The 27,163-nt window shown below is 31.8% G+C and overlaps 2 protein-coding genes across 5 annotated transcripts; both read left to right on the top strand.

Annotated features, from left to right (window-relative positions):
- The first annotated feature begins 507 nt into the window (after positions 1-507).
- LOC130671232 (regulation of nuclear pre-mRNA domain-containing protein 2) lies at positions 508-7,529 on the top strand. 2 transcript variants are annotated; one of them, XM_057474997.1, is made up of 7 exons: positions 508-1,134; positions 1,830-2,422; positions 2,489-2,809; positions 3,108-3,176; positions 3,250-3,688; positions 4,103-4,505; positions 4,584-7,529. In XM_057474997.1, the coding sequence occupies exons 1-7, from the start codon at positions 978-980 to the stop codon at positions 5,764-5,766; spliced, it is 3,165 nt and encodes a 1,054-aa protein (XP_057330980.1). In that variant the 5' UTR covers positions 508-977; the 3' UTR covers positions 5,767-7,529. The 2 variants fall into 2 exon arrangements, with proteins under 2 accessions (XP_057330980.1, XP_057330979.1); XM_057474996.1 differs by having other exon boundaries at positions 4,581-7,524.
- Positions 7,530-9,779: 2,250 nt separating this feature from the next.
- On the top strand, positions 9,780-26,908 carry LOC130670732 (multiple C2 and transmembrane domain-containing protein). 3 transcript variants are annotated; one of them, XM_057474194.1, is made up of 13 exons: positions 9,780-9,920; positions 10,918-11,186; positions 11,251-11,640; positions 12,680-12,949; positions 13,131-13,273; positions 14,489-14,680; positions 18,393-18,541; positions 18,619-19,024; positions 19,298-19,440; positions 19,707-20,066; positions 20,185-20,452; positions 21,086-21,411; positions 21,483-26,908. In XM_057474194.1, the coding sequence occupies exons 2-13, from the start codon at positions 11,138-11,140 to the stop codon at positions 21,592-21,594; spliced, it is 2,808 nt and encodes a 935-aa protein (XP_057330177.1). In that variant the 5' UTR covers positions 9,780-9,920; positions 10,918-11,137; the 3' UTR covers positions 21,595-26,908. The 3 variants fall into 3 exon arrangements, with proteins under 3 accessions (XP_057330177.1, XP_057330179.1, XP_057330178.1); XM_057474196.1 differs by lacking the exons at positions 9,780-9,920; positions 10,918-11,186; positions 11,251-11,640; ... (1 more) ...; positions 13,131-13,273; positions 14,489-14,680 and adding exons at positions 15,853-16,142; positions 17,506-18,290 and having other exon boundaries at positions 21,483-26,898; XM_057474195.1 differs by lacking the exons at positions 9,780-9,920; positions 10,918-11,186; positions 11,251-11,640; ... (1 more) ...; positions 13,131-13,273; positions 14,489-14,680 and adding exons at positions 15,853-16,142; positions 17,470-18,290 and having other exon boundaries at positions 21,483-26,898.
- Positions 26,909-27,163: the final 255 nt, after the last annotated feature.

Raw genomic sequence — 27,163 nt, 5'->3', positions numbered from 1 at the left:
ATTAGACTTACTATTTTGTAAACAAATAACATATAATTAGAAATAATTATATAAATGTCTCATATATTTATGTATTATTTTCTTCGCATAATAAATTTTTTCTCATAAACAATTTCTGTCAACTTAAAGTCTTGTATCGTAATAATTAAAAATTTCCCTCAATTACTGATTACCACAATCGTAGTCCGTAATCACGTGTAATTAATATAACAATTAATATTTTGTTTACTTAAATATCAATGACGTCTTACACGTGTGACTAAAAATTTTCAAATCTTCCCTCCAACGCGGCTCCATAATTTTATTTTAATTTAAAAATAAAATAAATTAAACGCGGGAAAATTTAAACGTCAAAATTATTTCCCAGTTATTAAAAACGTGTATTTAATTTAAATACTGTCACTAATTGGTTTAGTAATTACCAATTACTAGATTAAATAAAAAAAAAATAATAATAATAGTAATAAATAATTGTCGCTCTAGTCGCCATTGCGCGGTCATGTTTTGATGATTGAAAAAAAATGGCCGCCTAGTACCTCCACTGAGTGATTAAAAAGCCTCAAAATAAAATAAACCGCGATTTAAAAAATAAAATATATTAACAATAAATATATAATAAAGTGAGTGTATGATAAAAAATAAAGCTGAGCATCATCATTAGCAATAATCAGCACATAATTACCAAGCAAATAGCGCCAAGATATTGCCGTGAAAAATATCCACTCACATGTCTTGGTATTGGTACACATATCGTTTGTTATCAATCTTACAGCAGTGATAGTTTGTTTTAAATAATAATCAGTGTTTAAGTGATAATGATAATGATCTTGCTTAACTTTTTCGGTGGCTCGTGTTCTACGGGACAAGTTAAAGTTTATTAATAAATAATTGATTTATCAATAATTAAATTTTGAAAAATTTATTGATAACATATTTATTTATAAATAAAGGATTTTGTTTATTTAAATTTATGGATTATGGCGACTATGGATTTTGATGCTGAATTTTTTGAAAAGAGACTGCAGAATCTTAAAGATTCACAGGATTCGATACAAAGTTTGTCATCCTGGTGTCTTGAACGTCGTCCTCATCACAAAAAAATCGTCGCTTCATGGTTGCAAGTTTTGAAAAAAGGTATTTTGTTATTTATTATACTACCAGTCATAAATAATCATAAATTTATTAGGATACTGAATGGAGCCGACGTCTCATAATTTTTGGATTTTTGAAACATGATAAATTATAAAAAAAAAATATTTAAAACAAATGTATCTGTAGTTTTTTTGATTTTCTACATGTGCATTTTTTTAGTTTTTTTTTTTTTCGTAATTAATTAGTTCAAAAAATTTGGAAATTGTTAATTGTCTGATAATTTCAGATGGTACTGAAATTAGCAGACGTCTAATAATTTTTGGATTTTTTTTTGGAATGATAAATTGCAAAAAAAAATTATTTTCAAAAATTGCATCTGTAGATTTTTTAATTTTCTACATGTGCATTTTTTTAGTTTTTTTTTTTTTAATTTAAATTGTTGAAAAAAAAATTGTTAATTGTCTGCTAACTTCTGGATCCTCAATTTCATGAAACGGAAGTTGGCCGATATAATTTTTGGATTTTTTTTAAACAATAAATCATTAGAAAAAAAATATTTAAAAAAATTGCACCTATAGTTTTTTAAATTTTCTACATGTGCATATTTTTAGTTTTTTTTTTTTTAATTGATTTATTGAAAAAAAAAATCCAAAAATTTCCGATTGTCTGTTAACTTCTGGATCATTCAATTTCAGGATCATAATTTATTAGTAATGAATCATTTAAAATTTTTTCAGTAAAAGTTGAACACCGGCTGACTTTATTTTATCTGGCAAATGACGTGATCCAGTATTCGAAGCGTAAAAATTTTGAATTTGTTGAGTCCTGGGGTACGACATTGCAACGAGCGACGACAATGGTCAGGGACGAGAAGGTAAAGCACCGGATTCTCCGTATTTTTAAAATCTGGGACCAGAGGCAAGTTTATGATGAAGAATTTTTGGCGGATTTGTCGGGACTCATTTCCGCGGCGCCGAAGAAGAAAGCAGAGCCCCAGCCGATAGTGGTCCCGGAAGAGTTCCAGGCTGCGCTGCTGATCTCGACGATGAGGTCCTGCGCGACTCTGGAGCAGGCAACTGATGCCAGGCTGAGAGACCTGCGTGAAAGTAACGTCGACATTGATAACGCCGAGGAACTTTGCGCTTCGCTTAAAGATCGCAGGCACGTCGAGGACGCGGAGAAGGAAGTGGAGATCGCGGTGAGCAACGTAGAGAATTACGTGCGCGCGCTAGAAGCTGAGATCAGGGAGAGAGCTCAGGTGTTGGAGCTGCTCGAGCAGGCGGATCAGTTTTATGAGACTCAGAGGGGAGAAGTTAAAATTGTCGCCAATGTAAGTTGATAATAATTTTTTTTTTTATCAAGATACGGAAGTTTAATCACTGGATTTATTTTGTAGGCTTACAGGAACTTTGGTAGCCGTGTAAAAAATTTGAAGAAGAAACTCGATGAGTTGCTGCCGACTCTTACGTCTCCTATACCTTCGCCGGACATAAACGCGCCGTCACCGAGTCCTGACAGTGACATTGAGTTACCTGGTGATGAATTGAATCCCAGTAGCAATATTATTGACGTAACTCCTGCCCCAATGTATGGGTCCTATGTCCCGGAGTATGATATCGCAGCCATTCCCCCGCCAGATTTGACTCAAGGAAACAGTTCCAATGACTTTACCACCAACTTCTCCTCATTCATGGGCGGGAATGTTGACTTTGATATGGTAATTATTTGTTCCTTTTTAATTTTAACTTCAGGTACAAGTCAGCTCAAAGATAATTTAAAAATTTTTTTAACGCGATGCTAATTTTTGAAACTGAGCTGAATACTTATACTTATTCTTGAGTTAAAATTTAAAATTGCGGCTAAACTATTGAGAATACGATAAAAGTACACGAGTACGATTTTGAAGATAATTAAATTCTCTATAAAAAAGGTCATCAGTAATTTTGACGTAAATCCAATAGTTTGGATGCTAGACTACAAGTTATTTTTAATAAACATTTAAATGAATTTTTCAGAGGAGTATTTTTAATGATAGATCATTAACACCAACTGGAAGTAATCAATCGTACAACATACCAACAGAGGTAATTTATTATTTATTTATTTGTTAATTAGTAAGTGAGGTAATAAATAAATATTCGGTTAATTTATTAATAGGCGATGCCGATAGAAGTAATAAATATGCGACCAAAAGACGGCAATGAGTTCGCGCCGAGTTTTTTAAAATCAGTTCTTCCGAGCTCAGAAGCACCTTCAGGAATTCCTGGTTTAGGCCTCGACATACCCGAGCCACCGGCAGAAACACCGCAGCAATCAGAGTATCCACATTTACCTGGTCAGCTAAATAGCAACGCGGCATCGCGAATGGGCTTAGGAAATCATCAGCTGCGTAATTTAGCCAACGACTCGCACACTCCGTCACCTTATTCGAGTCAAGGCAGCCAGAGCAACGTCACCATGGCTTTTGAAACTCAAAATACTGTGCCAATAAACCCGTTGCCGCCACCTCCGTTACCGCCACCCATTTTCCTGGATGATGAAAACTGTTACAATAAATTGCCGCCTAAATTTCCTACATGGACACCTACCAATGAAGGTATGAATTTCAGAAAACTTTAAACGCCTGTAACTTTTAAACTAGTGGGTTTACATAAAAATTTATAAGAACCTTTTTTATAGGAAATTTTGTCCTCTACAAAAAAGGTCCTTATCAATTTTCCTGTAAATCCATTAGTTTAAAAGTTACGGACGTTTTTGAATTACTTAGCACAGTTATCAATATTTATTTTCATCAGATACTTGGCACCGCTACAACTTTTAAACTAATGGGTTTACGTGAAAATTCCTAAGGACCTTTTTTGTAGAGAATTAAATTTCCTACAAAAAAGTATTGATGTATGAAGACCGTAAACCCAATAGTTTAAAAGTTACAAGCATTTGAATGTAATATTTCTTATAAGGGATAGATTTACTTATTTAATTCTAACTAATGGACTTTGAATGAATGCAGCTAAAAATTTGAATACATGGACTGAAGACAAACCGAAAGCCTGGGAAGGAAGTGACAATCGTTGGCCCGAGCCTGAGACAGCCTGGTCGAACGGTATGCAAGCAAAGCCATTGCCCTCTGAAGCACCGGAGTCTCCATCGAGCTACGAGAAGTCCAGCTTCCGAGAGTCAGTCCCGTATACGGATCCCCAGAGCCAAGAACCTCTGCTTAGTAGCGCTACCGACGTAGATCACCGGGTAGTTCCAGCTCCAATGCCCACGGACATCCACCTTCCGCGATTGATGAAATCCGGGGATGTTGATCACAGGAATTTGATCAGTCTGACCGGCAGTCCCGCTAGCGCCATTACTTCAGAACCAGTTACCTCAAACAGCCGCGTCTGGGACTCTGATCAAGACTACAGGTATATTAATTACTTTTAATAATTAATTTATGATAATAATTAGCTCTGATTATTAATGAAAAATAATTTTTATAGAAGACAAGTACAGTCGGGTGACATAGTAGAGAGCGTAGACATGGAAATGTCTGATGAGGAAGTTGACGGACCAGGTGTAAAGCAAAAGAACCGAGTCCTGGTTGATTTAAGATCCCAGGACCGCGACATGCGGATTAATCCTCAGCAACAGCCGCCGATGCCTCCGCGTCATGACATGGACATGCGAATGATTCCACTACCAAGCAATCCAATGATACGCGGCCCCATGACACCTGATTTACGCAACGTTCACATCAGGCCACCCCCACCTTCAGCGTTTCACCCCCAGGAATTCGTTCCCAGTCAGCAAAATAATTTCCCGCGCTCAGATGATTTTACCGGCGGTAATTGTCAGCAACCTATGCCTGGATTTATGCCCAACGCTGACTTTCCTCCTCACCAGGAATATTTACGTCAAGAAATATACGAAGGTTATCAAGGTCCAGGTGATCACCAGCCCCAAATGTTCCGAGGACGTGGCAGAGGCTTCAGAAACCGGTTTTCGGACCACGACCGTCGGCGTAGACACGACGAAAATTTATCCGACAGGCAAAATTTGCAACCGCCTGACACTGTTGTAATTTTAGACGACAATGGCATGCCCATAATGCCAGATATTAATGAAGGACGTCTTTCTCGTGACCCTGAGGAACGTGACAATGAATTACGGCCACCTGGACACAGTCCCGAGGCTTTAGAAGTGCCGCTAACTGATAAACTTGGTGACGAGATAATAAATCCGGAAGAACGGGCGCAGACGGCTGACGAAGCGCCGCGGAATTTATCTGAACACCTCGAGGCTCTGATGAACTCGAACATGACCAACGACATGGAGCGACAGAACGGATTGATCGACCAGGACCATTCGACCCCCAAAAGATCTCACAACGGCCCCCCGTCTTCAATCATAAGTGATTTGCACCCAGGGGCTTTCGATTACGAGCCTCCGAACTTCCGGCCGCGGTTGCCGAACTCCAGTCCATTTCCCGGGCCCTGGCGAGCCAATCACACTCCTCGCAGCAGGGGCGGGTTCCGGGGATCCCCCAGGGCTCCCTGGAACGATCGAGGCCCTCGCAACCCCAACAATAATGGAGGACCCCCTGGTAACTTCCATCCCAGAGCCATGAAACGCGGCAGCCCCTTCCGCGGCAACTTCAGAGGCCGCGGTCGCGGCAATAACTGGTGACCTAAAATATTTTATTAGTTCGCAATATTACTTTGCTGTAAATAATGTTATTGGTATTAAATATTGAATATTGAATCGTTGCTACCTAATTTTATTAACTAAATGTACAAGGTACCGACGATTAATTAATTACACCTATAAAAATATTTTTAATTTCAATATTTAATTACAAGGGGGTATGATAGTTATTAATTTAATTAATTAATTATCTATCCGCATGAAAAAAAAACAAATAAATATAAATATAAATAAGAGTTAATAAGTTAGATCTAATGTACAAATACTTTTGTTGATACTTAGCGATAAGTACATTGATCTTATGATTTAATATAAATTAAATATTATTATTATTATTATGTAATTGCTTTCCCGTTTGGTAACTATTTTTTTTTAATGGCGAGCACAGATGTCAATAAAAATATGACAATTTATTTAGCAATAAAGTACGTTATGATAATTGTCCCTCAACTTTTTTTCGCATTTAAATTGATTAGTTTTTTTTTATTGTTATTTATAATTTTAAATTATAATCACTTTATTATCAAGAAATTCATTAATTTGCTCATTAATAATTTTAATTTAGACTCACTAAAAAATTTGGAGCGGGTGACGTGTTTAGTTATTTAATTCCCTAGGAGGTAAATTTACTCCGATGCGAAATTAATTTTAATACTGAAACTCCGAAATTGAGTGAATGCTGATTTAAATAAAATCGAGGTCACTAGAATCATTCCGCTGAAGAAACAAACTCCTGATTTGTTTTGTATTGGAGTAATTTTTGTTTTACTCCGGAACTTCGGGTGATGGAGTGGATTCGGAGTAAACGTAGAGTGGATGACTTTTATTTAATCCCCTCGGAGTAAAATTTACTCCGAAGTGGAGTTGGTTTTAATATTGAAACTCAGGTTCAGAGTAAAATTTACTCCGAAGTAGAGTAGGTTTTAATATTGAAACTGGATCGGAGTGAAATTTACTCCAAAGTGTTTCTTTGAATATTAAAATTTCGGTTCAGAGTAAAATTTACTCCGAAGTAGAGTTGGTTTTAATATTTAAACTCTGGTTCAAAGTAAAATTTACTCCGGAGTAGGTTTTAATATTGAAACTGGTTCGTAGTGAAATTTACTCTGAAGTGGAGTTGATTTTAATATTGGAACTGAATTGGAGTGAAATTTACTCCGAAGAGGAGTTGGTTTTAATATTGACACTGGGTCGGAGTAAAATTTACTCCGAAGTAAAGTTGGTTTTATTATTGACACTGGATCGGAGTGAAACTTACTCCGAACTGGAGTTGGTTTTAATATTTAAACTCTGGTTCGTAGTGAAATTTACACCGATGTGAAGTTGATTTTATTATTAAACTCCGAAATCAAGCAAATGTGGATTTAAATAAATTCCAGGTCACTCCGAAATCACTCCGTTGCAAAAAACTCCCGATTTACTTCATATACGGAGTCATTTCTTGACTCCGGAATTCCGAGTAGACTCATATTTAAATAAAATACGTAATCACTACCGATTTTTTACAGCGCATATATATAATAAAATAGATAATTTATAAAAAATAAAATTTGAATTGAAAGAGACTAGAGTTTAAATTATCAACATTCAAAATTAATGTAAAGTTGATAATAAAAAAAGTTTTCAAATTTTAAAAGTTCAATTAAAAAATAATTATTCGATTTCGTATTTTTTATCAAAGTAATTAATGAGTAAATTAGTGAGTTATTAATAAACGATTATAATCCATCGGAAAAAAATTTTTTTTTTGTTACAAGTGTTAAATTTAAAAATGTACTATTTTATTATAAAAGTCATTTATTATTATAATTACTGTTAATTAAAATTAAGATTTATTGTAAATTGTTGTACAAAGCGATCACTTCCTTGGCAATATCGTTTACTATTTAAAATTAATTAAATAATAATTAAAATAAAACTGTGCTTCCCCTCTTAATAAGCATCAATAATATATATATACATATATATTTATTATAATAAAATTTTTAAAGGGCCATAGAATCAATTTAAGCTGACTGTGATAAATTTTATAAATTAAGAGACCGGTTCATTTTTTTTTTTATTTCCATAATTAAATTTATTTTTATTTTAATTAACTATTAGTTTATTATTTTTATTAATTATTAATTTTTATAAACTGAAGGAAATCAACGTCATGAAAATTATTTCTGTTATCAAATTTATTGAATGTCTGGCTAACGAGAGGCTATCGCGGAATACAAATTACGCGCTATTTATTTGAATGTATTGTTATTGCTACTGACCTATTTTATTTTATTTTATTTTTTAATTAATTACTAAACAAATAAACTAATTTATTGAATTATAAGTCTAGTCAAATTGGCGGTGGGTTTAAAAAAAAATTTAATTCAAATCTAGTCAAATTATAAGTTTGTAAAATAAAAACCGCGCGAAAGGCCGCGCAAACTTGGTATCGCGCAAGCGCGTTTTTATTTTCGCATACGAATATGTCATATATATATGTATGGATATATTCGAATATCATTTTTAAATATTTCGTTACATTAATTAGAGACTGTAAGTAAAATGTATATAAAATAAACGGCTGGTTTGATACCGTGTATGTAAAAAAAAATAAAAATGTACATTGTAAAGTAAATCAAAATTTGTAATTTTTTTTTATAGTAAATCAATTTAAATATTTTGTAAATTTAATTGTAAATAATAATAATAAATAATTAATAAGCTTATTGCATACCGTGTATGTTTAATTAAATGTTTTTTGTACATTAATAAATAAACAATTATACATTACATGTAATTTTCTTTTTTTTTATTAATTTAAAAGAAAAATATTTTTTTTCTAATTATTCATAATTAAGTTCGATAAATTTTTTCTCATTACCCATAAAAAAAATTATTACAGTAAATATTGAATATTTAAATTTAAAAATAAATTCATAATTAGCGCGTGCGTTTTCTTTTAATTAGAAAAAAAAATGATGAAAAAAAAAAAGTAAATAAATAACCAGAAAAACTTTTAATTCAATTAATAGCCCATATAATTATTATGGTTAATTAAACAAAATTTTTTCGAGTGTATTTCTATAATTAAAATGTTATAAAAAATAAAATCAAAGTAAATCCAGATAAAAAAGTATATTTTAATATCATAATAATAAAATATGTTAGCGTGTCTTAGGTAAATATTTTCCATCATAGTGAACGTTAGCTATGGGTTAATATATTTAAATATCCAGGCGTTGCCAATAGCTACCAGGTCATATAGTGTCACGTAACATATATTTATATATATTTTTATTTCCAGCTGACCGCCAACTAAACAATATTAATCGTCTGCATAAATTAATTGTCCCGCCTTTCGATTCATCCCGTCCCATTATTATTTTTCTCGTCTCTCCCTTCTCTCCTCGTCTCTCCCCTCTCCCCATCATCTCCTCCAGTCTCTCCCTGCCTCTCATATGATCCTTTCAACCTTATCAACTATTAAATCTCTATTTCCTCTATCATATCACGTCATTACGACTCTGCAATAGACATTCCGGCACAATGTGATTTATTAATAATTAACTAAAAGCTCATTACGATAATTGAATGTAACATCCCATCAAAACAACTCAATTAATTAATTTAAATAATAATAATGATAGTGACATATAATATATATACACATATATACATATATATAATACCCATAGAATCCTTGCGCGCATTTATTGATTTTGTAAAACAAATAAAAAAAATAACTCGGAAAATTTTATTATTTTTTTATCGGCTATTAAATAATAATAATAATTATTGTTTTCATCAGTATTAAATGTTTATACATAATAAATAAAAGCATAAGAGAGGTATAAATGGATGTAAATATATAGGTGGAAGCTTATGGGTCGATAGAGCCGCCTCCACCCACAAATTCAATCTCTCTGTTACTCTTATGGGTGTTTTGTTACAATTTCATCAGGTCTCTGTCTCCTCTACAGCTCTCTCGTGGTCTCGTGTGAGCATGACATGTAGGATTCTAGTAACTAGTACTCAGTACACTAGCATGTAGCTGCTAGTTTAGATTCATCAGTTGCCTTGCGAGCCGCGTTAACTCTGTCACGATTCGCGATCGAGATGACTTGGATTTGTAGACAAGTACACGTTTTATGGTAATTTTTTTTTTAATAATTTTCATTTATTTTGTGGCTTGTGATCTGTCACAAAAGATTTGTCACTTAATTACTTTTTTAATTCTGGAGTAATGGAAATTTTTTTTGAAATTTTTGATTGTTGATTTGTGTGGCCACGCGTGAGTTTTAATATTTTTATTTTAATTTTTAATGAAGAAGAGGTGAATGCTCGGAGGGTGAAGTTTAGTTCAATTTTATTAATTTATTCAAATTTATGGCAGATGTAATTTTTTAATTGTTGAGGATTTGAATTATAAATTTTTAAAAAATATTTTTCTTACTTTGTATTGATCTGACCTTTGTCTTTGGCCTACAATATTATTGTATTGATTGATAATTGGTTTTTTTAGATGATCTATTTTAAAGTTAATTAACTTAATGTAAAATTAGTGTCAGTGAGAAATTTTTTTTTTTTAAGTTTAGATAATTGGGGGATTTTTGGAGGTAAAAAAATATTTTGGGTCTGTAAGATATTTTTATATCACACTGGCAGAATTTTGTCAAAAAATAATAATTAAAAAATTGATCTTTTTTGAAAAATAATTCGTTATTTTGTATAAAATAAATAAAAAAAGTAAAAAATTTATATGCTAGACTTTAAATTAAAATCGTGTCTAAACTACTAACTTTATCGTTAAAGTCAACTGAAACTTTTTTATAGAGAATTTAATTTCCTATAAAGTTGTTCCTGACCATTTCCCTTCTATTTCCAATAGTTAGCTCACAATTTTTATTTTAAAGACTCAATGTCCTTAATAGAATCGCTCTTCCATCTCAATCGTAACCCGGGTACTTAAAATCGTAATTGCAAGTTATTTATTAGAATTACGTGAAAAATGTATAGGAGCAAAATTACAGAACATAAAATTTCCTACAAAAAAGTACTCATTAGATTTTTTTTTAGACTCAGTATTTTACGAGTTATTTAAATTCAAACTTCACAAAGAATTTTGAAAAAATAAATCTATATTTTCAGGATGAAAAAAAAATTAAATGGAGACAAATAAATGGTTATTAATTTAAACTGGTCGATGGTGCTGAGTGTTAAAGTTGACTATTTATTGAAACCATGCACCTCGAGGGTAATCGTATTGTTTATATTAAAAAACGTTTAAAAATATTAAAATTACTGTTAAAAATAAACTGGAGTGTAAATATTAAATTAATAAATACAACGATTTATACGCGTGTAAATAATGAGCAAAAGTGTGGAATTACTTTCTGGATCCGAGGACGGTGAACAAGGTAATTATATAGAGTAATTAATTATGTTTACAATAATTAAATTAAATCTTAAATTTAATTTTAGGGCAAGAAGAAGACAGATCGCGACTGAATTTAAATGGTAACCGACAGTTGTCACGAAGTGCCACAGAACTACGTAATAATAATGACGATTTGTCAACGGGACGTGCGTCTTCAGCCCAACCCACCCAGCATAGACACTCGCATGTCCAGCAGCATCATCACCATCACCGCCACGTAACCTCAGTTGCCCAGAGGACCCAGACCTTTTTCGCGACCCTCAAGAGCCGGTGGGCAAGGGCAAGAAGTAAGGAGCGAAAAAAAGCTAAGGATGGTCATGACTCGACTCACAGTGCCGGTGTCGAGTCTGATTACGCTGCCGATTACTCTTCTGAGCACAGCAAAAGTTCCTCCGCGACTCATAGCCCTGCTAAAATAGCACTCAATCATCCAGGTATTTTTTTTTTAAATATCATAATTATAATTTTACTACTGGGTTTTGTTTTTCTAATTTTTTGGTACTGATACTGAAAGAAATCGGGAGTAAATTCGGAGTGATAACGGATTTTTATTTCGGAGTAAAAAAAATCACTCCGCAAACGGAGTAAATAGGGAGTTTGTTTTTTCCGGAGTGATCTGGATTTTATTAAAATCCGAATTTACTCCGAGTTGGAATCTCAATATTTAAAAGACTCCGGAGTAAATTTAACTCCGAATCGGAATTTTAATATTAAAATAAACTCCCCTTCGGAGTAAATTTAACTCCGAAGGCAGTAAATTAATAAACAGGCATCCGCTCCATAGTTACTCCGAATTCATTCCGTCACTTGGAGTTCCGAAGTAAAAAAAAGTTACTCCGCATACGGAGTAAATAGAGAGTTTATTTTTTCAGTGGAGTCATTCCGGAGTGATCTGGATTTTATTCAAATCCGCATTCACTCCGACCCGAAGTTTCAATACTAAAATAAACTCCTCGGAGTAAATTTAACTCCGAGGGGATTAAATAAATAAATAGTCATCCGCTCCGGATTTACTCCGCTAATTTTTTACAGTTAGGAAGATTGCAAAAAATAATTTATGAGTTTTTTTTTAATCCCAACGCAGTGCGATGGTAATTAGTCAAGATTTCCTTCTTTTTTAAGACGCAATATTTAAATTTTATATTTAAATTTATGATGGATTTGATAAATTAAAAAAAAAAATTTTTTTTGCAAATCATAATTTTAAAAAATAAAAAAAAATTACTTGTAGTCATTTAAATATGAAGAATAAAAAATTATAGTAAATTTAAAATTTAAAATCGTTTGAAGTCGCATCTTAAGTTACCCTAGGGAACATCGTCGAGGCCTGGGTCTCATAACTCGTCACGAGCTTAGACTATGGGTCGCGACCTCGTTCGCGGAAATCGCTTATTACTGTTGAGAAATTTTTATTAAACCGAGTGATCAAAGTCTTCCTTCTAATATTTAAAAATATAAATAATAAAATTACAGAATCTCCATTAGCTCGGGGCAAATCATCTTTAGAAGACAGTCCTGGAAGATGCAGCGACAATTCATCGAAACTGTCAGCCGCGAGAACATCCCGCGAGGCTCAAGAGTCTCTCGATCCTGGATCGTCATCAGCAGTACCGTCGGCTTATGAAAGTGCGCAGTCGAATGAATTAGCACGTCGACGTGAATTAGCATTAAGACAGCATGCATTTTTTCAGCTGCGTATGCATATTCGCCGAGGTGCCAATCTCGTCGCGATGGATCGATGCGGTAAATTTTTTATCTTCTTCTTCTTCTTCTTCTTCTTCTTTTTATTCTTCTAATACTTTGACTTATTACAGCGACAATACCTAGTTTATTATTAACTTTGTTCTTTGTCCTGAACTTAAATTAAAAATTAAATGTCAATTGATAATGTGTAATGTCATTGTTAATTATTGTATTATCACAGGGGCAAGTGATCCTTATGTCAAGATAAAATCATGCAACAGATTATTACATAAGTCTCGAACAGTTCATCGTGAATTAAATCCCGTGTGGGATGAAAGTGTCACACTGCCTATTGAAGATCCGTTTCAGCCGCTCAGTATCAAGGTTTATTTATAAAACTATTATGCAACAGCCTATCAAAAAAATCCGTGTAGGATTATATGGGAATCCGTAGAAATTAATCGTGAAACTGGGGGTTTACATAATGATCCATGGGGATTAGCATAGGAAAGTACGGATTTATATAGGAAAATATGGGTACCTGATATTCCATATAGGAAATCTATATGGGAAACTATATAACCCGAATTTCCATATTTGAAATCCATATGGGGAAGCTATGGATGCCTGAATTCTCACCTATGAAATCCATATGGGAAACTGTAGGTACCTGAATTTCTATACATGAAATTCATATGGGAAACTATAGATACCTAGATCCCCATATATGACATCCATATGGGAAACTATAGACCCCTGAATTCCCGTATATGGAATTCATATGGGAAACTATGGCCACTTGAATTCCGATATATAATATTCAGATGGGAAACTATGGATACGTTAATTACTATATCGGAAATTCATACGGAAAACTATAGACACCTGAATTCCCATATATGCCATCCATATGGGAAATTATAGACACCTGAATTCCCGTATATGGAATTTATATGGGAAACTATAGATACCTAGGTCCCCATATATGACATTCATATGGGAAACTATGGATATCTAGATCCCCATATATAATATTCATATGGGAAACTATGGATACGTTGTTTACCATATCGGAAATCCATAGGAAAAATTATGGATCCCTAAATTCCCACATATGAAATCCATATGGAAAACTGTAGGTACCTGAATTTTCATACATAAAATCTATATGGGAAACTATGGATCCCTGAATTCCTACATATGAAATCTATATGGAAAACTCTAGGTACTTGAATTTCCATGGATGAAATCCATATGGAAAACTATGGATACCTGGATTTCCATACAAAAAATACATCCAGGAACTTGAATATTGAAATTCCCATATTTGAAGTTCATATAGGAACCTGAGCATCTGGATTTTTATGTAAAAAATTTATATATGTGATAAACCATGTATAAGTCCCTATAGAAATCTAAACTAGAATCCCATATGTAGTATGGCATGGCTTGGATTCCTATGGGAAATCATTGTAAGAATTTATATCGGAATCTATGCCGGATTCCTATAGGAAAGCTGAGCTGGATTTTTTTGATAGGAAATGGATTTATTATGAAAAGTGTTTGATAAAAAGCAAGTAATTTTATTTTGAAACTCAGGTATATGATTACGATTGGGGCTTGCAAGACGATTTTATGGGCGCAGCGAATTTAGATCTTACGGTACTAGATCTAGGACAAGCACAAGATGTTACTCTGGAACTTAAAGATCCGGCGCGACCGCGACAACATCTTGGGGAAATATTTTTAACTGTCACGTTGTGGCCGAGGAACCAGCAAGAAAAAGAGCAGGTACTTTTATTTATTATTAACTTTTTTTTTTTATGTATGGAGTGATGTGTGAATTGCGAGATACGAGTCACGGTTATTTCCTTCGTGTACATCCGGTTTTATTTAGAAGTTATCGTGGCTCCGCTTCCTGGTGCTAATGCATATTTTTACGATAAAATGTTCTACTGGAAAGTGCTATCAAGGATATTTTATTTATGGCCGTAGGATTTTGTTAAGAAAGACGGATACTGCGCAATTTGTTTTATCGAAAACGGGGAAAATGGGCCGATTGTACAAAAATTCTGTCTGATTTTATTTCGAATTTTTATTTTTTTAAAAAGTTTTAGAATTTGAAATAAAATTTTTTTTTAAATTTCAGTGAAAAAAATTCAGCGCAAATATTTTTTTTTTTATTAAAAAATATTTTTGAGTAAAAATTCAAATTTTAATTTACAGAAATTCGTTTAAAATTTCTCTTAGAAAAAAATAATAAAAAAAAATAAACTAATTAAGATAATTACAGGTAACATGAGTCACTAAAATCGTGACTAAAAAAATCATGTAAATTTATCACCCTAATAAATAACAATCTTTTAATCTCGATACAAAAAACAAGCGTATAAAAAAATTAAATTTCCTTTCACCGAAAACTAATTTATTCCCCCCTAATTTACCAACAAAAAGCCTTCCCAATTCGTTATACAGAATACCAAGTTAATAAAAAATAAAAATAATCTTTTAATACAGATCATCTCTTTCATAAAATTGAAAAAGAATTCCATGATCCGCTTTAACGTCTCAATATCTTTTTATCTTCGTTTCGTCTGCTTAATGACTAATGACGTAACTCAAGGTTTTTTTCATGTGGTCTAGAGAAAAATAAGGAAAAAAAATTTCTTAATCCCGGAAATAGAATAACTTGTTGCAATGGCCAATTGAGTGTTCCGTATCACCGCGTCCACGGAGTGGGAGGACTCAAACTGTAGCCGTAGTCTGTAGATCCCCATCTCCTTCTTTGTATTCGCATTCGTATTTTATACCGACATTTACGTACTCGCTTCTTTTATAAAATAAATAATAATAATAATAATAATAGTATCAATATTGATAATAATAATGAGTTAAGTGACAAGTGATAAAAGACATTCAATAAAGTAATTACTGGAACCTCTTTTTTTTTAAACATTTCTAAAGTTTCAAAGAAATAATTTTTTACGTGTCACTTTTAATACATTGAATGTATTGTAGATATATATGTATGTATTGTGATATAAATGTATAATGTTGTGATGCCGGTGTATTGAATCCCCACTTATTATTTAAAACATATATTTAACGTGTCGGAGTATATCATCGTATATATGTTAATATACTATTGAGTTTGTTATCGAATACGCGGCAGTTTTTATTCATCAAATTAAATAGTGACCTCGAATAGATATTTTTAATTGTGTATATAAATATATAAATATATGTATATGATGTAAGAAATTTTTGGAGTGAACGCGGATTAAATCTGGAGTGAATTCAGAGTGAACGTGGAGCGGATGACTGTTTATTTCTTTTAGGCTCGTGGATTTAAATTTACTCCGATAGGAATTTTATTTTAATATTGAAACTCTGAGTCGGAGTAAATGCGGATTTATATAAAATTCAGATGACTGAAATCACTCCGCTGAAAAAATAAACTCTGTATTTATTTGGTATGGGGAATGATTTTTTTTCACTGGAAATTTGAGTGATGGAGTGAATTCAGAGTGAACGTGGAGCGGATGACAGCTTATTAATTTAATTTCCTCGGAGTTAATTTAATATTTAAACTCCGGTTCAAAATGAAATTTACTCCTGAGAAAAATTTATTTGAATATTAAAACTCCGACTGGGTGAATATAGATTTAAATACGATCTAGATCATTCTAAACTGAAATCACTCCGCTGTATAAACAAACTCCGTATTTATTTCGTATGCGGAGTGATTTTTTTTTACTCCGGAAATTTAAGTGATGGAGTGAATTCGGAGTGACCGTGATGACAGGTTATTTATTTAAGGCCCTCGGAGTTAAATTTACTAGTAAGAAAAATTTATTTGAATATTAAAACTCCGACTGGGAGTGAATACAGATTTATAACGATCTAGATCACTCTGAAATCACCCTGCTCTATAAATAAACTCCATATCTATTTCGTATGCGGAGTGATTTTTTTTTACTCCAGAAATTTGAGTGATGGAGTGAATTCGGAGTGAACGTGGAGCGGATGACAGTTTATTAATTTAAGGCCCTCGGAGTTAAATTTACTCCCAAGAGAAGTTTATTTTGATATTAAAATTCCGAATCGGAATGAACACGGATTTACATAAAATTCAGATCACTCCGAAATTACTCCGTTGAAAAAAAAACTCCTTATTTGTTTCGTATGCGGAGTCATTTTTTTTTTTACTGCAAAATTCCGAGTGACGGAGCGAATTCGGATTTAAATAAAATCCGTAATCACTCCGAATTCACTCCCGATTTTTTACAGTATATATAAATATTTGTGATAATAATGTACACTGATATAAAAAATACGTTTTAGAAATTTATTTTCTTCATACAAGAAATTACGCAATCGAAAATTTTTAATAAAACATTTTCTTAGTGGAAAAACTTGAAGATTGAGAGTGTTCATTAATTTTGATTTTCTTCTGCAAAGTTAATTATTCCCCAACTTAAATCTTAAATTAATTATGTAATAATTTGTAATTACTGAAGAAAATACCGTTTTTACGCGTCGTTTTTTTTATCAGTGTATTTTATTTAAAATTTTTTAAGTATGAGTAATTTACTAAATCCTCGGTTGCGTGACAGATAAATAAAATAATAATAATATGGAGAATGAAGGACCGAGTTATGAGAGAAGTAATGATAAAGAACGTAATGACAAAGCTGAATGTAATGACTATTTGTTATCGAGTGACGAAATTACAAAAGGTGACGGTGATAAAATAGAAGCATTCAAGTTTAAAGTTTCTGGTGAAGATAAAACTCTTGAGAAAAATAATGACGGAGAAGAGAAACAGGAAGTAGGAGAGGAAGAGGGGGAAGAAGAAGAAGTAAACAAAAAGTTAAAGTTAAGTCGGATAAAAAATTTGGGTAAACGCAGATACTTTACTATGGATGAGATGCAAAAGCATAAAAAAACAGTCCAAGCATTCAAACAGTCGGTGGAAAAACGGGTTGAGAGTGTGGAGAAAATTTTCGAAGATAAAGTCGAGAAGATGTTGGAAGAAAAAATGGACAAGCATCCGTGGCTCCAACCAATCGAGACCTGGATTGTCGACAAGTGCAAGAAAGATGGAAGGAAAGATCGGCTGGCTTTGATTCCCAGAGATCAAGACGAGGGTGAAAGCGAGGGTGGAAGTGAGGGCAGGGAGAGACTAGTCGGCGAGTTTGAGGGAAATTACAAAGGGGGTGAATTTGATGTTGAATTTAAAAATAGTCTTGAAAACGGGGAAGTTATAAAAATAATTTCGACGCCGGTTCCTGTTATTGATATCAATGATAAACATAACAGTGAGTCGAAGCACGCGGGACATGATTTTATTGACAGACTCAAGGAAGGATGGAAAGAAAAAGTCGACGATGTAACGAGGGTATTTTTTTTTTTTTTTTTTTTAAATTACTTCCGGTAAATTTTGAAAAATTTTTTGCTTAGGAAAGAATTAAAATGAGTGCATTTTTTTTTTTGCTTACAGTATTTCCAGAGAACAAACAGACTAGCAGACGTAAATCGAAGATTAAAATCACAAATATGGAGTTCTGTTGTGACGATTGTACTCGTCGAGGCAAAAAGTTTATTACCGATGGACATCGACGGGCTTTCAGATCCTTACGTTAAATTCCGGTATTTATAAAAATTAAAAATTTAAAAAATTCAAATATTTATTTATTAGAAAATTAATATTTTTATAAATCATTTAGATTGGGAACAGAGAAGTACAAATCAAAAGTTGTCAACAAAACAATAAATCCAGTATGGCTGGAACAGTTCGATCTCCACCTGTACGAGGACCCTTATCTGGGTCAAGAACTAGAGGTCACGGTCTGGGACCGGGATAAGGGTCACCAGGACGACTTGATGGGCAGGACGACGATCGATTTAGCGGGGATGGAACGCGAAACAACCCACAGGATTTGGAAAGAGCTGGAAGACGGGGCTGGAAGTATTTTCCTTCTGCTTACTATCAGCGGCACGACTGCCAGCGAAACAATCAGCGATCTAGCAGCTCATGAAGAAACCCCTCGAGAACGTGACCGTATTTCTGATAAATATTCCCTCTGGAATTCGTTACAGAGACCAAGAGACGTCGGACATCTCACTATCAAAGTTAATATTTATTTATTTCTATGTAATTATTAACATTCTTTGCTTACCAGCACTCGGTATTTCAAGATTTAGGAGTTGAGTCTTAGGTACGGGATTATTTTGAAGTCTATTGTAATTTTAAAAAAATTGGGGGATTCTAGATCACGGTAGTGCTGCAGAATTTTGTGTAGTAAAATTTTGAGAGTAGTGAGCCAAGAATGGAATAATTCCTGCATTAAAACTAGAGAAGTTGTTTATTTTTTTATTTTAAAATGAGTAATTTTTTTTTTTCAGGTTTATAAAGCACAGGGACTAGCAGCTGCTGATTTAGGAGGCAAAAGTGATCCTTTTTGTGTACTTGAGTTAGTTAATTCACGGTTACAAACACAGACTGAGTACAAAACACTGGCACCTAATTGGCAAAAAATTTTTACTTTGTAAGTATTTTTTTTTTTAGTTATTTATTTAAACTGAAAAAAAATTGGTGTCAAAATGGAGTTATTTTAACACCGATACCCTTGAGACTGCGGTTTCTTTACAGTAAAAATTCAAACATTTTTGAGCGACAGTAAATTCCATTATTTTTTTAGAGCTTACGGTTTTTTTTTGACATTTAAATTTATTAAGTCCGTTGCCGCCTGATTTTTAAAAAAGTAAAGATAAAATTTCTAATTATTAATTATAAATTATTTTAATATTTCAGTAACGTCAAAGATATAAATTCTGTACTAGAAGTGACAGTATACGACGAAGATCGCGACCATAAAGTTGAATTTTTAGGCAAAATAGCGATTCCTTTACTCAAAATACGCAATGGCGAGAAACGTTGGTACGCATTGAAGGACAAAAAATTACGTTGCCGTGCAAAAGGTAATTTTCCTCAAATATTACTCGAGATGCGCGTGATCTGGAACGTCGTGAGAGCGTGCATCCGAACTTTGAACCCGAAAGAAAAAAAATATATGGAGCCAGAAGTTAAATTCAAACGTCAAGTTTTTTTGCGCAACGTACTGAGACTCAAGGCCATCATAATGTACTTCATTGATCTAGGAAAATATATCCAGTGAGTTTATTTAAATATTTAAATGGACATTCAAATAGTTGCTGTACTAGTTAACTCTGCTTACGCAGTTACTTGACTTATTAATTAACCTCCCGTTTATTTGCTATTTGTTTTGTAGGAGCTGCTGGGAATGGGAGAGCAAAACGAGAAGTATTGTTGCTCTGGTACTATTTGTCCTCGGGTGTTATTACTTCGAGCCATATATGATTCCCGTGGCGGCGCTTCTCATAATGCTTAAATATTGTTTAGTTTCTTTGATAACAAATAATTCAAGTTCTTCGTCTTCGTTTCAAATTCATTCTAGTTCTCACGATCAGGATTTTAATTCTGATGACGGCCCTCCCACCCCCGGTGATGATGATGACGATGAAGATGACAAAGATAAGGTATCGCAAGTCGAGTTCTAAGTCTGACTCCATTAAGTCTGAACTTACCCTCAATTTTTACCCCTACTGTCTCCCACAGGATGTTATACATTTGTATGCGTCTGTGTAGTTATAAATGTATCATTTATGTAAATTTAACTGCACATGCGTGTAGTTAATTTTTGTAAAGGAGAAGGGGCATTCAATAAGTCAAAATTTTTGAAAATTTTCGAGACTTCATCGATTAGCGGTCAGACTTAATGGGATTCGACTGTAATAAAAAATAAAAAAAAAATTTTTTGAGTAATTTTGCACTTTGTAATTTTTTTTTTTTATTAAGGGTCAAAAAAAATTTTTGAAAAAATGCATCTATAGTTTTTTTAATTTTCTACATGTACTAATTTTTAGTTTTTTTTTTTTTTTTTTCATATAATTGATTTGTTAAAAAAAAAAAATTGAAATCGCTATTATATATTTTTTTTTACTTTATTTTAGTTATCAATGAATTATTTGATAATGATATGACCCAGTTATTAAAAAAAATTTTTTAATGAACCATAAAAAAAATTTTGAAAATTTATCTCAAGTTAAAAATTACAAAAAAAAATTTTTTAAATTGTGACTGAAAATAAAAATTTAATTTTCGTTATTTAGGAAGAGAAGAAAAGTTTAAAAGAGCGATTGCAAGCGATCCAAGAAGTAACGCAGACGGTCCAGAACTCGATCGGTTACATCGCGAGTCTTTGCGAGCGTGTGAAAAATCTCTTCAACTTCACTGTACCTTATCTAAGTTATCTAGCGATGATTCTATCAGTTCTCGGCAGCATCGTCCTCTACTTAGTGCCCATGCGTTACTTAATTTTGGCCTGGGGTGTAAATAAATTCTTCCGAAAAATTCTTCGTCCCCATTCAGTACCAAATAACGAGGTCTTGGATCTGATTTCCCGACTGCCTGATGATGAAGATCTTCTTAGTTACAGGTTGATAAATATATTTTTCAATTACTGGCTGTTAATCATCAAACTAATAATTATAATTAAATTTATTACAGAGAATTAAAGCCAATGCCAACAGCAGACTGTGAAAAAGGATCAACATCAAGCCCAAATAGTAACGCAACATCAAGACGCGAACAAAGAAAAAGACACAACAAAGCTGCGTAACGAAATGCCCCGCGGCCATCGGATGTCGCGGGAACGCGGACTTCAAACATCCTCAAAACAGTTTTAACGCGTGGTAATAAATTACTGTCTTATCAATATCGCCGTGTAAATTCAACAGATTCAAAAATATTAAAAGATAAAGACTGATAATTATTATCATGAGTATTTATGAATTAGTAAGTTAAGGATAAGACACACGTGATTTATCGATTGGTGTTTTGTCTAGTCAATAAAGTTTTAATAATAAATAAATAGAGTGAGATAATAATGCAGAAAGTCGTTAAACCTGTGATGGAATAAGATTGAATTATAAATTGCGCTGTTAGTTAGTTAGTTAATTACAATATTATAGATATAATGATAGTTATAATTATTAATTAGAAGCATTCTCAGCCCCCCCCCCCCCTTTTTTTTAAATATTCAATGGCGAACTGTCATCATTTTTTTTTAAAAATATGTATTAGTAGGCCTCTAGTAATTCCATACCCCGCCAATTTACTCGAATTCAAATTCAAATTCAATTTTGAAACCAAATCAAATTCAAAATTCGGCGGCGGGACGAATCTCGATCAAAAGACCCGCGTACTTTGAGCGTAAAAACTTTTTTCGGCTTTACTGGGATTCGAACTCACAACTGGCCGGTTATCAAGTTCAAGAGGTTGAGTCTTTCGTTATGGTCATGGCAAAGCCGGATCATGTGGGCCACCGGCGGGAAATTTAAATAAACGCAAAAAAATATGGCCATAGTAAAATATACTACGATTACGTCACAAGTTACTGTAACCATTTGAAATTTGACTGGTCGTAATAATTTTTGCTGGTGGCCAACATGGCCCGGCTTTGCTATGACACCATAACATTTAAAACAAAAATGATTCCTTCGTGCAATTAGGAGTTAAACGAAATGAAAATGGAAATTATTAGACAAAGGTTTTATTGAAATTTGACAAATTTCGTTTAACGTCTAATTGATGTCAACTGTAAAAAATTTTTCAAAGAATCTAGATCCTGGCGAAATTGCAAGTTGTTTTTTTTTTAATTAACGCTGTAATTTTTTAAAATTAATTAACAAAATTTCAATACGGCCATGACAGTTCAAGCCATTAGATAATTTTACAAAATGGGGGCACTGTCTGAGAATACTTTTAAAACGCTCGCGAACCTCGGGGTGCGGTAACGTTTTTTTTTACGTCTAGTATACTAATTAATTAATTGATTCGATTTAACGACTTTGTTTTAAGATTTATTATATTGAGATATTTAATAATAAATTTTAATTGTTATTATTATTATTATTGAAATGACAGTCTCTTAAGTATACTGATTGGTAATTACTAATTAAATAAACGATATGGAGAGGGTACTTGGGATAGATTAAATAATTAATAATGTAAGACTGTCAATAATTGCGTCCATCGATGTCATTTAGGATATGCAATTTTTAAACACGCGTTGTTTATACCTATGTGATTTTTGAACAATTAATATTGTAAATGATTCTTAAATCGGGTTCAAATTTTTTTTGTGTCAACTAAATTATTAATTGGGCAGAAATAAAATTTAAAAATTGAGGAAACGAAATTATTAAAGAAAAATTTATATTATAAATTTGTCAGCATAAAAAAATAATTTATTCAATGGATTCGTTCAGTTCCTTGATGGTTGAAAAAAAGACATAATTTTTAATTCGAATTTAAAAAAATAAAAATGACGATTTGAGAATCATTGACAATCATATGATAAATAAATAAATAAATAAATAAATAATATATCGATACCCAGCACCGGGACTGGCTAAGACGCAAAATAAATAAAAATATTTTATATTAAAATAAAATATTTATCATGGCAATTTTAAAATTGTCGATCTTCTTAAAACTTGTCTTTATCAAACAATCTAATTAATTATAAATATTTAAATTCATAAATAAAATAACGAATCATCTCAAATTTTTTCATCAACGAACCTAATTAAGTGCTTCATAAATAAGATAGTGTCTTTTTTAATTTAAAAAAAAAAAATTAATATTTTAAATCATACACGACACTTAACACTTACACATTTTTATTTTTACTTTGAGAGTGTAATTAAAAAAAAATATTCAGATATAATCGAACATGGTCAGATATGTCCATGTTTAGTCAAGTCCAATTCATATGTGATCATACATGATATCAGATATAATAATGCATGATCATCTATATTAAAGCCTGATCAAGTTTAATTAATCCGTGATCAAATATGATCATATATGATATCAGATATAATCATGCGTGATGATACACCTTTATATTTAATTATGCGTAACACCAGACACCATCATTAATAGTATCGGATATGATCATATATTTTGACAAATATGATCATATATGATGATATACTTTTATATTTGATTATACGTGATATCGGATATGATCATGCATAATATCAGATATGATCATATATGATAGATAAGATCATATATATGCTATCAGATATGGCTGCGTAATATTTGACCTGACGACACAATACCCGCTGCCAAAATAGCCGTGATGAAATAATCGCAAGCCAAAATATCAATAAAGAAGATACTAATAGATGTGGAATATCTTGAAAAATCAAAAAGATAATTGAATAATTGAGTGAAATTAACGAAATGTGATCAAATTTAGAAAAATAATACAGACTTGTAATTGTAATGTGCCATTTTTCCACGAGTTTTGTGCGTGTGCAATTATTGAAATATATTAAATGCACAGGCATACAACAGTACGCCATTTTTCTACGGGTTTTGTGCGTGTGCAATTACTGAAATATATTAATGCACACGCATGCAATAATACATGCCCTTTTTTCACGCGTTTTGTGTGTGTAAATACAAAAATATATAAATGCACACGCTTGCAATAATATTGTGCCCGGTTATCGCAGATTTTTTTTTTTTCGATTATTTTACCATTAAGTCATTTTTTTTAGAAATGTTTTGTCATGTAGATATTTTGTTTAAAAATATTTCGTCATGAGGATATTTTGTCGTGGGTATTTTGTCGCGGGTATTTTGGCATTAGGTCAATTATCGTGTTACCATCAGATATGAACATATATGATGTCAAATAGAATCATGCATGATGATACACCTTTCTATTTGATTGTACGAATACCGGATCATGCATGATAATACACACTTATATCTGATTATACATGATACCTAAAATTATCATTCATGATACCAGATACATGCATGCATGATGATATAAAATCATATCTGATCAAGCCCAAATTTATACATAATCATACGAACTCATGTTTGATCATGCATGATAACGTATATGGTCATATGTGATCATATATGATTATTTCTGAGTATTTTTTCTCAAATAGTTTACAATATGATGAATTAGAATTTATTTAAATTAAAACAAAAAAAAAATATAAATGAATAAAATTGATGGAATTATAAATGAATATATTTATAGTCAGATTATAGTCTTTTTTCTATGTATTTTTCTACTCTCTGTTTTATATTTATCTACCATTTAGTATTAATTAATTTTAAAAAACAAATCCAAAGAATGAATTTAATATTTTAGTCAGTAAAATTTTTTCAATTTTTGACAATTAACAATTTTTCAGATAAAATTATAAAAATTTAATGAGTTCTTCCTTCATTAGTAAAACAATATAATTACATTTATCATTCATATTATATATTATTAAAAATATATAATAACATAATTGACAAAGTATAAAGTACACATGACACATAATCACGCGCGCAAATAAATAAAAGAAAAATAATAATTATAAATAAATTAACAAAGAAAAAATAATTATATATATTTTTTATTGTAAAATATTAACGAATTTTCTTTTTAATTAAAATTTTTTTTAGACGGAACAATAAATTATACATAAATATATATTATAATATTAATTTTTATTAAATGAGCGGTTCAGTCGGTCCGATAATCAATCTCGCACTTAAAGCTTTTAACTCTTTTATTAAATAAATAAATAACCCTATCAAAAAAATTCACACGGAAATCCAGCTTGGATTCCCATATGGTTTCCTATAGAAATTCAACATAGATTCCTCTGTAGAGTCTTACGTGAATTTCCATGGGTATCCGGATATTCAAGTTCCTGTATATATTTGTTTGTATGGGAATTTCGGTACTCAGTTTCCCATACGGGTTCCTATATAAATCCGAAGTCTGATCTCTATACTAATTCCCATGGATCCTCATGTAAATCCATAGTTTCCTATCTGGGGATCCAGGTATCCATAGTTTTCCATATGAATTTCATGTGGAAAACTATAGATACCTGAAACCCCATATCTGAGAGTTCAGGTACTCATAGTTTCCTATATAGCTTTCATATATGAGAATTTAGGTATTCATAGTTTTATATTAGGGAATTCAGGTGCCCATAGTTTCCTCTGTGGATTTCCATATATAGGAATCCAGGTATCCATAGTTTCTCTTATGGATTTCATGTATGGGAATTCAGGTATCCATAGTATCCATAGTTTTCCATATGAATTTCATAAATAGGAGTTCAGGTACTCATAGTTTCTCATATAGCTTTTATAAATGGGAATTCAGGTATCCAAAGTTTCCTACATAGATTTCCTATATGGACACTTGAATACCTATAGTTTCCCATATGGATTTCCTGTATGGAAATTCAGGTACCTACAGTTTTCTACATGGGTTCCTATGTAAATCCGTAAATTGATTCCTATGTTGAACCCCATGAATTCTTATGTAAATCCATAGCTTCCTATATGGATTTCTGTGGATCCCCATGCAACCTTACATGAATTTTTTTGATAGGGAAGTAAATGAATGAAGAAAATAGCGGAAAATTATAAACCCAATATGTGGTTTTAATAGTGACTCTTATTTTTATTTTGTGTAAATAATATTGAAATATTACGACGTTTGAATTTAATACGACCTTCATTTTATTAAATTTAATGCAAACAATATTTTTCAAACTAAATTTCTGAGTGTAAATAATTTTGAATATTAATGAAATATTTAATAAAAAAATTAAAAAAATTAACGCCGAGCACTAGTTTTGAATTTAAATATGCACCAATTAATTAGTTTTGAAATTTCGACTGATAAAAAAAATAATTATAATAAATATTTAAAATTGAACTATTTAATTTTTAGATATTGTTATTATTATTACATATTGTATTATATTATTGATATTGTGGTTATTTGAAAATACTAATGACGTTTCGTTGATGGTTGCGCTTTGATGTTAAATATATATATACATATATATAATAAATTTGCGTATTTATTAAAAATAAAAATGGTAATTTTAATAAATAAATAAATAAAAGAGTCATTGTTACATTGGTGGTAAATAAAAATTTATTTAAATCCTCCGTTATTGTGTTAATTAATTTTTTTTTAATTAATTAATAAATAAATATGAAGCTCATAACTACACTGTAAAAAATTTTCGGAGTGAACGCGGAGTAAAAGAAATCCAGGTCACTCCAAAATGTCTCCACTGACAAAACAAACTCCCAATTTACTTCGTATACGAAGTGATTTTATTTTACCC

Source organism: Microplitis mediator, chromosome 7 (assembly GCF_029852145.1).
Source record: "Microplitis mediator isolate UGA2020A chromosome 7, iyMicMedi2.1, whole genome shotgun sequence".
Lineage (NCBI taxonomy): Eukaryota > Metazoa > Arthropoda > Insecta > Hymenoptera > Braconidae > Microplitis > Microplitis mediator.
The sequence above is the reverse complement of the archived record's forward strand: the minus strand, read 5'-3'. Positions and strand labels throughout refer to the sequence as shown.

Excerpts from the sequence above, each read along its gene's own strand:
- LOC130671232 (XM_057474996.1), top strand. The coding sequence starts at position 978 with ATGGCGACTATGGATTTTGATGCTGAATTTTTTGAAAAGAGACTGCAG. Across the intron at positions 1,135-1,829 it reads GTTGCAAGTTTTGAAAAAAG|TAAAAGTTGAACACCGGCTG; the intron begins GTATTTTGTTAT and ends AAATTTTTTCAG. Across the intron at positions 2,423-2,488 it reads AAGTTAAAATTGTCGCCAAT|GCTTACAGGAACTTTGGTAG; the intron begins GTAAGTTGATAA and ends TTTATTTTGTAG.
- LOC130670732 (XM_057474194.1), top strand. The coding sequence starts at position 11,138 with ATGAGCAAAAGTGTGGAATTACTTTCTGGATCCGAGGACGGTGAACAA. Across the intron at positions 11,641-12,679 it reads AATAGCACTCAATCATCCAG|AATCTCCATTAGCTCGGGGC; the intron begins GTATTTTTTTTT and ends ATAAAATTACAG. Across the intron at positions 20,453-21,085 it reads ATGAAGATGACAAAGATAAG|GAAGAGAAGAAAAGTTTAAA; the intron begins GTATCGCAAGTC and ends TTCGTTATTTAG.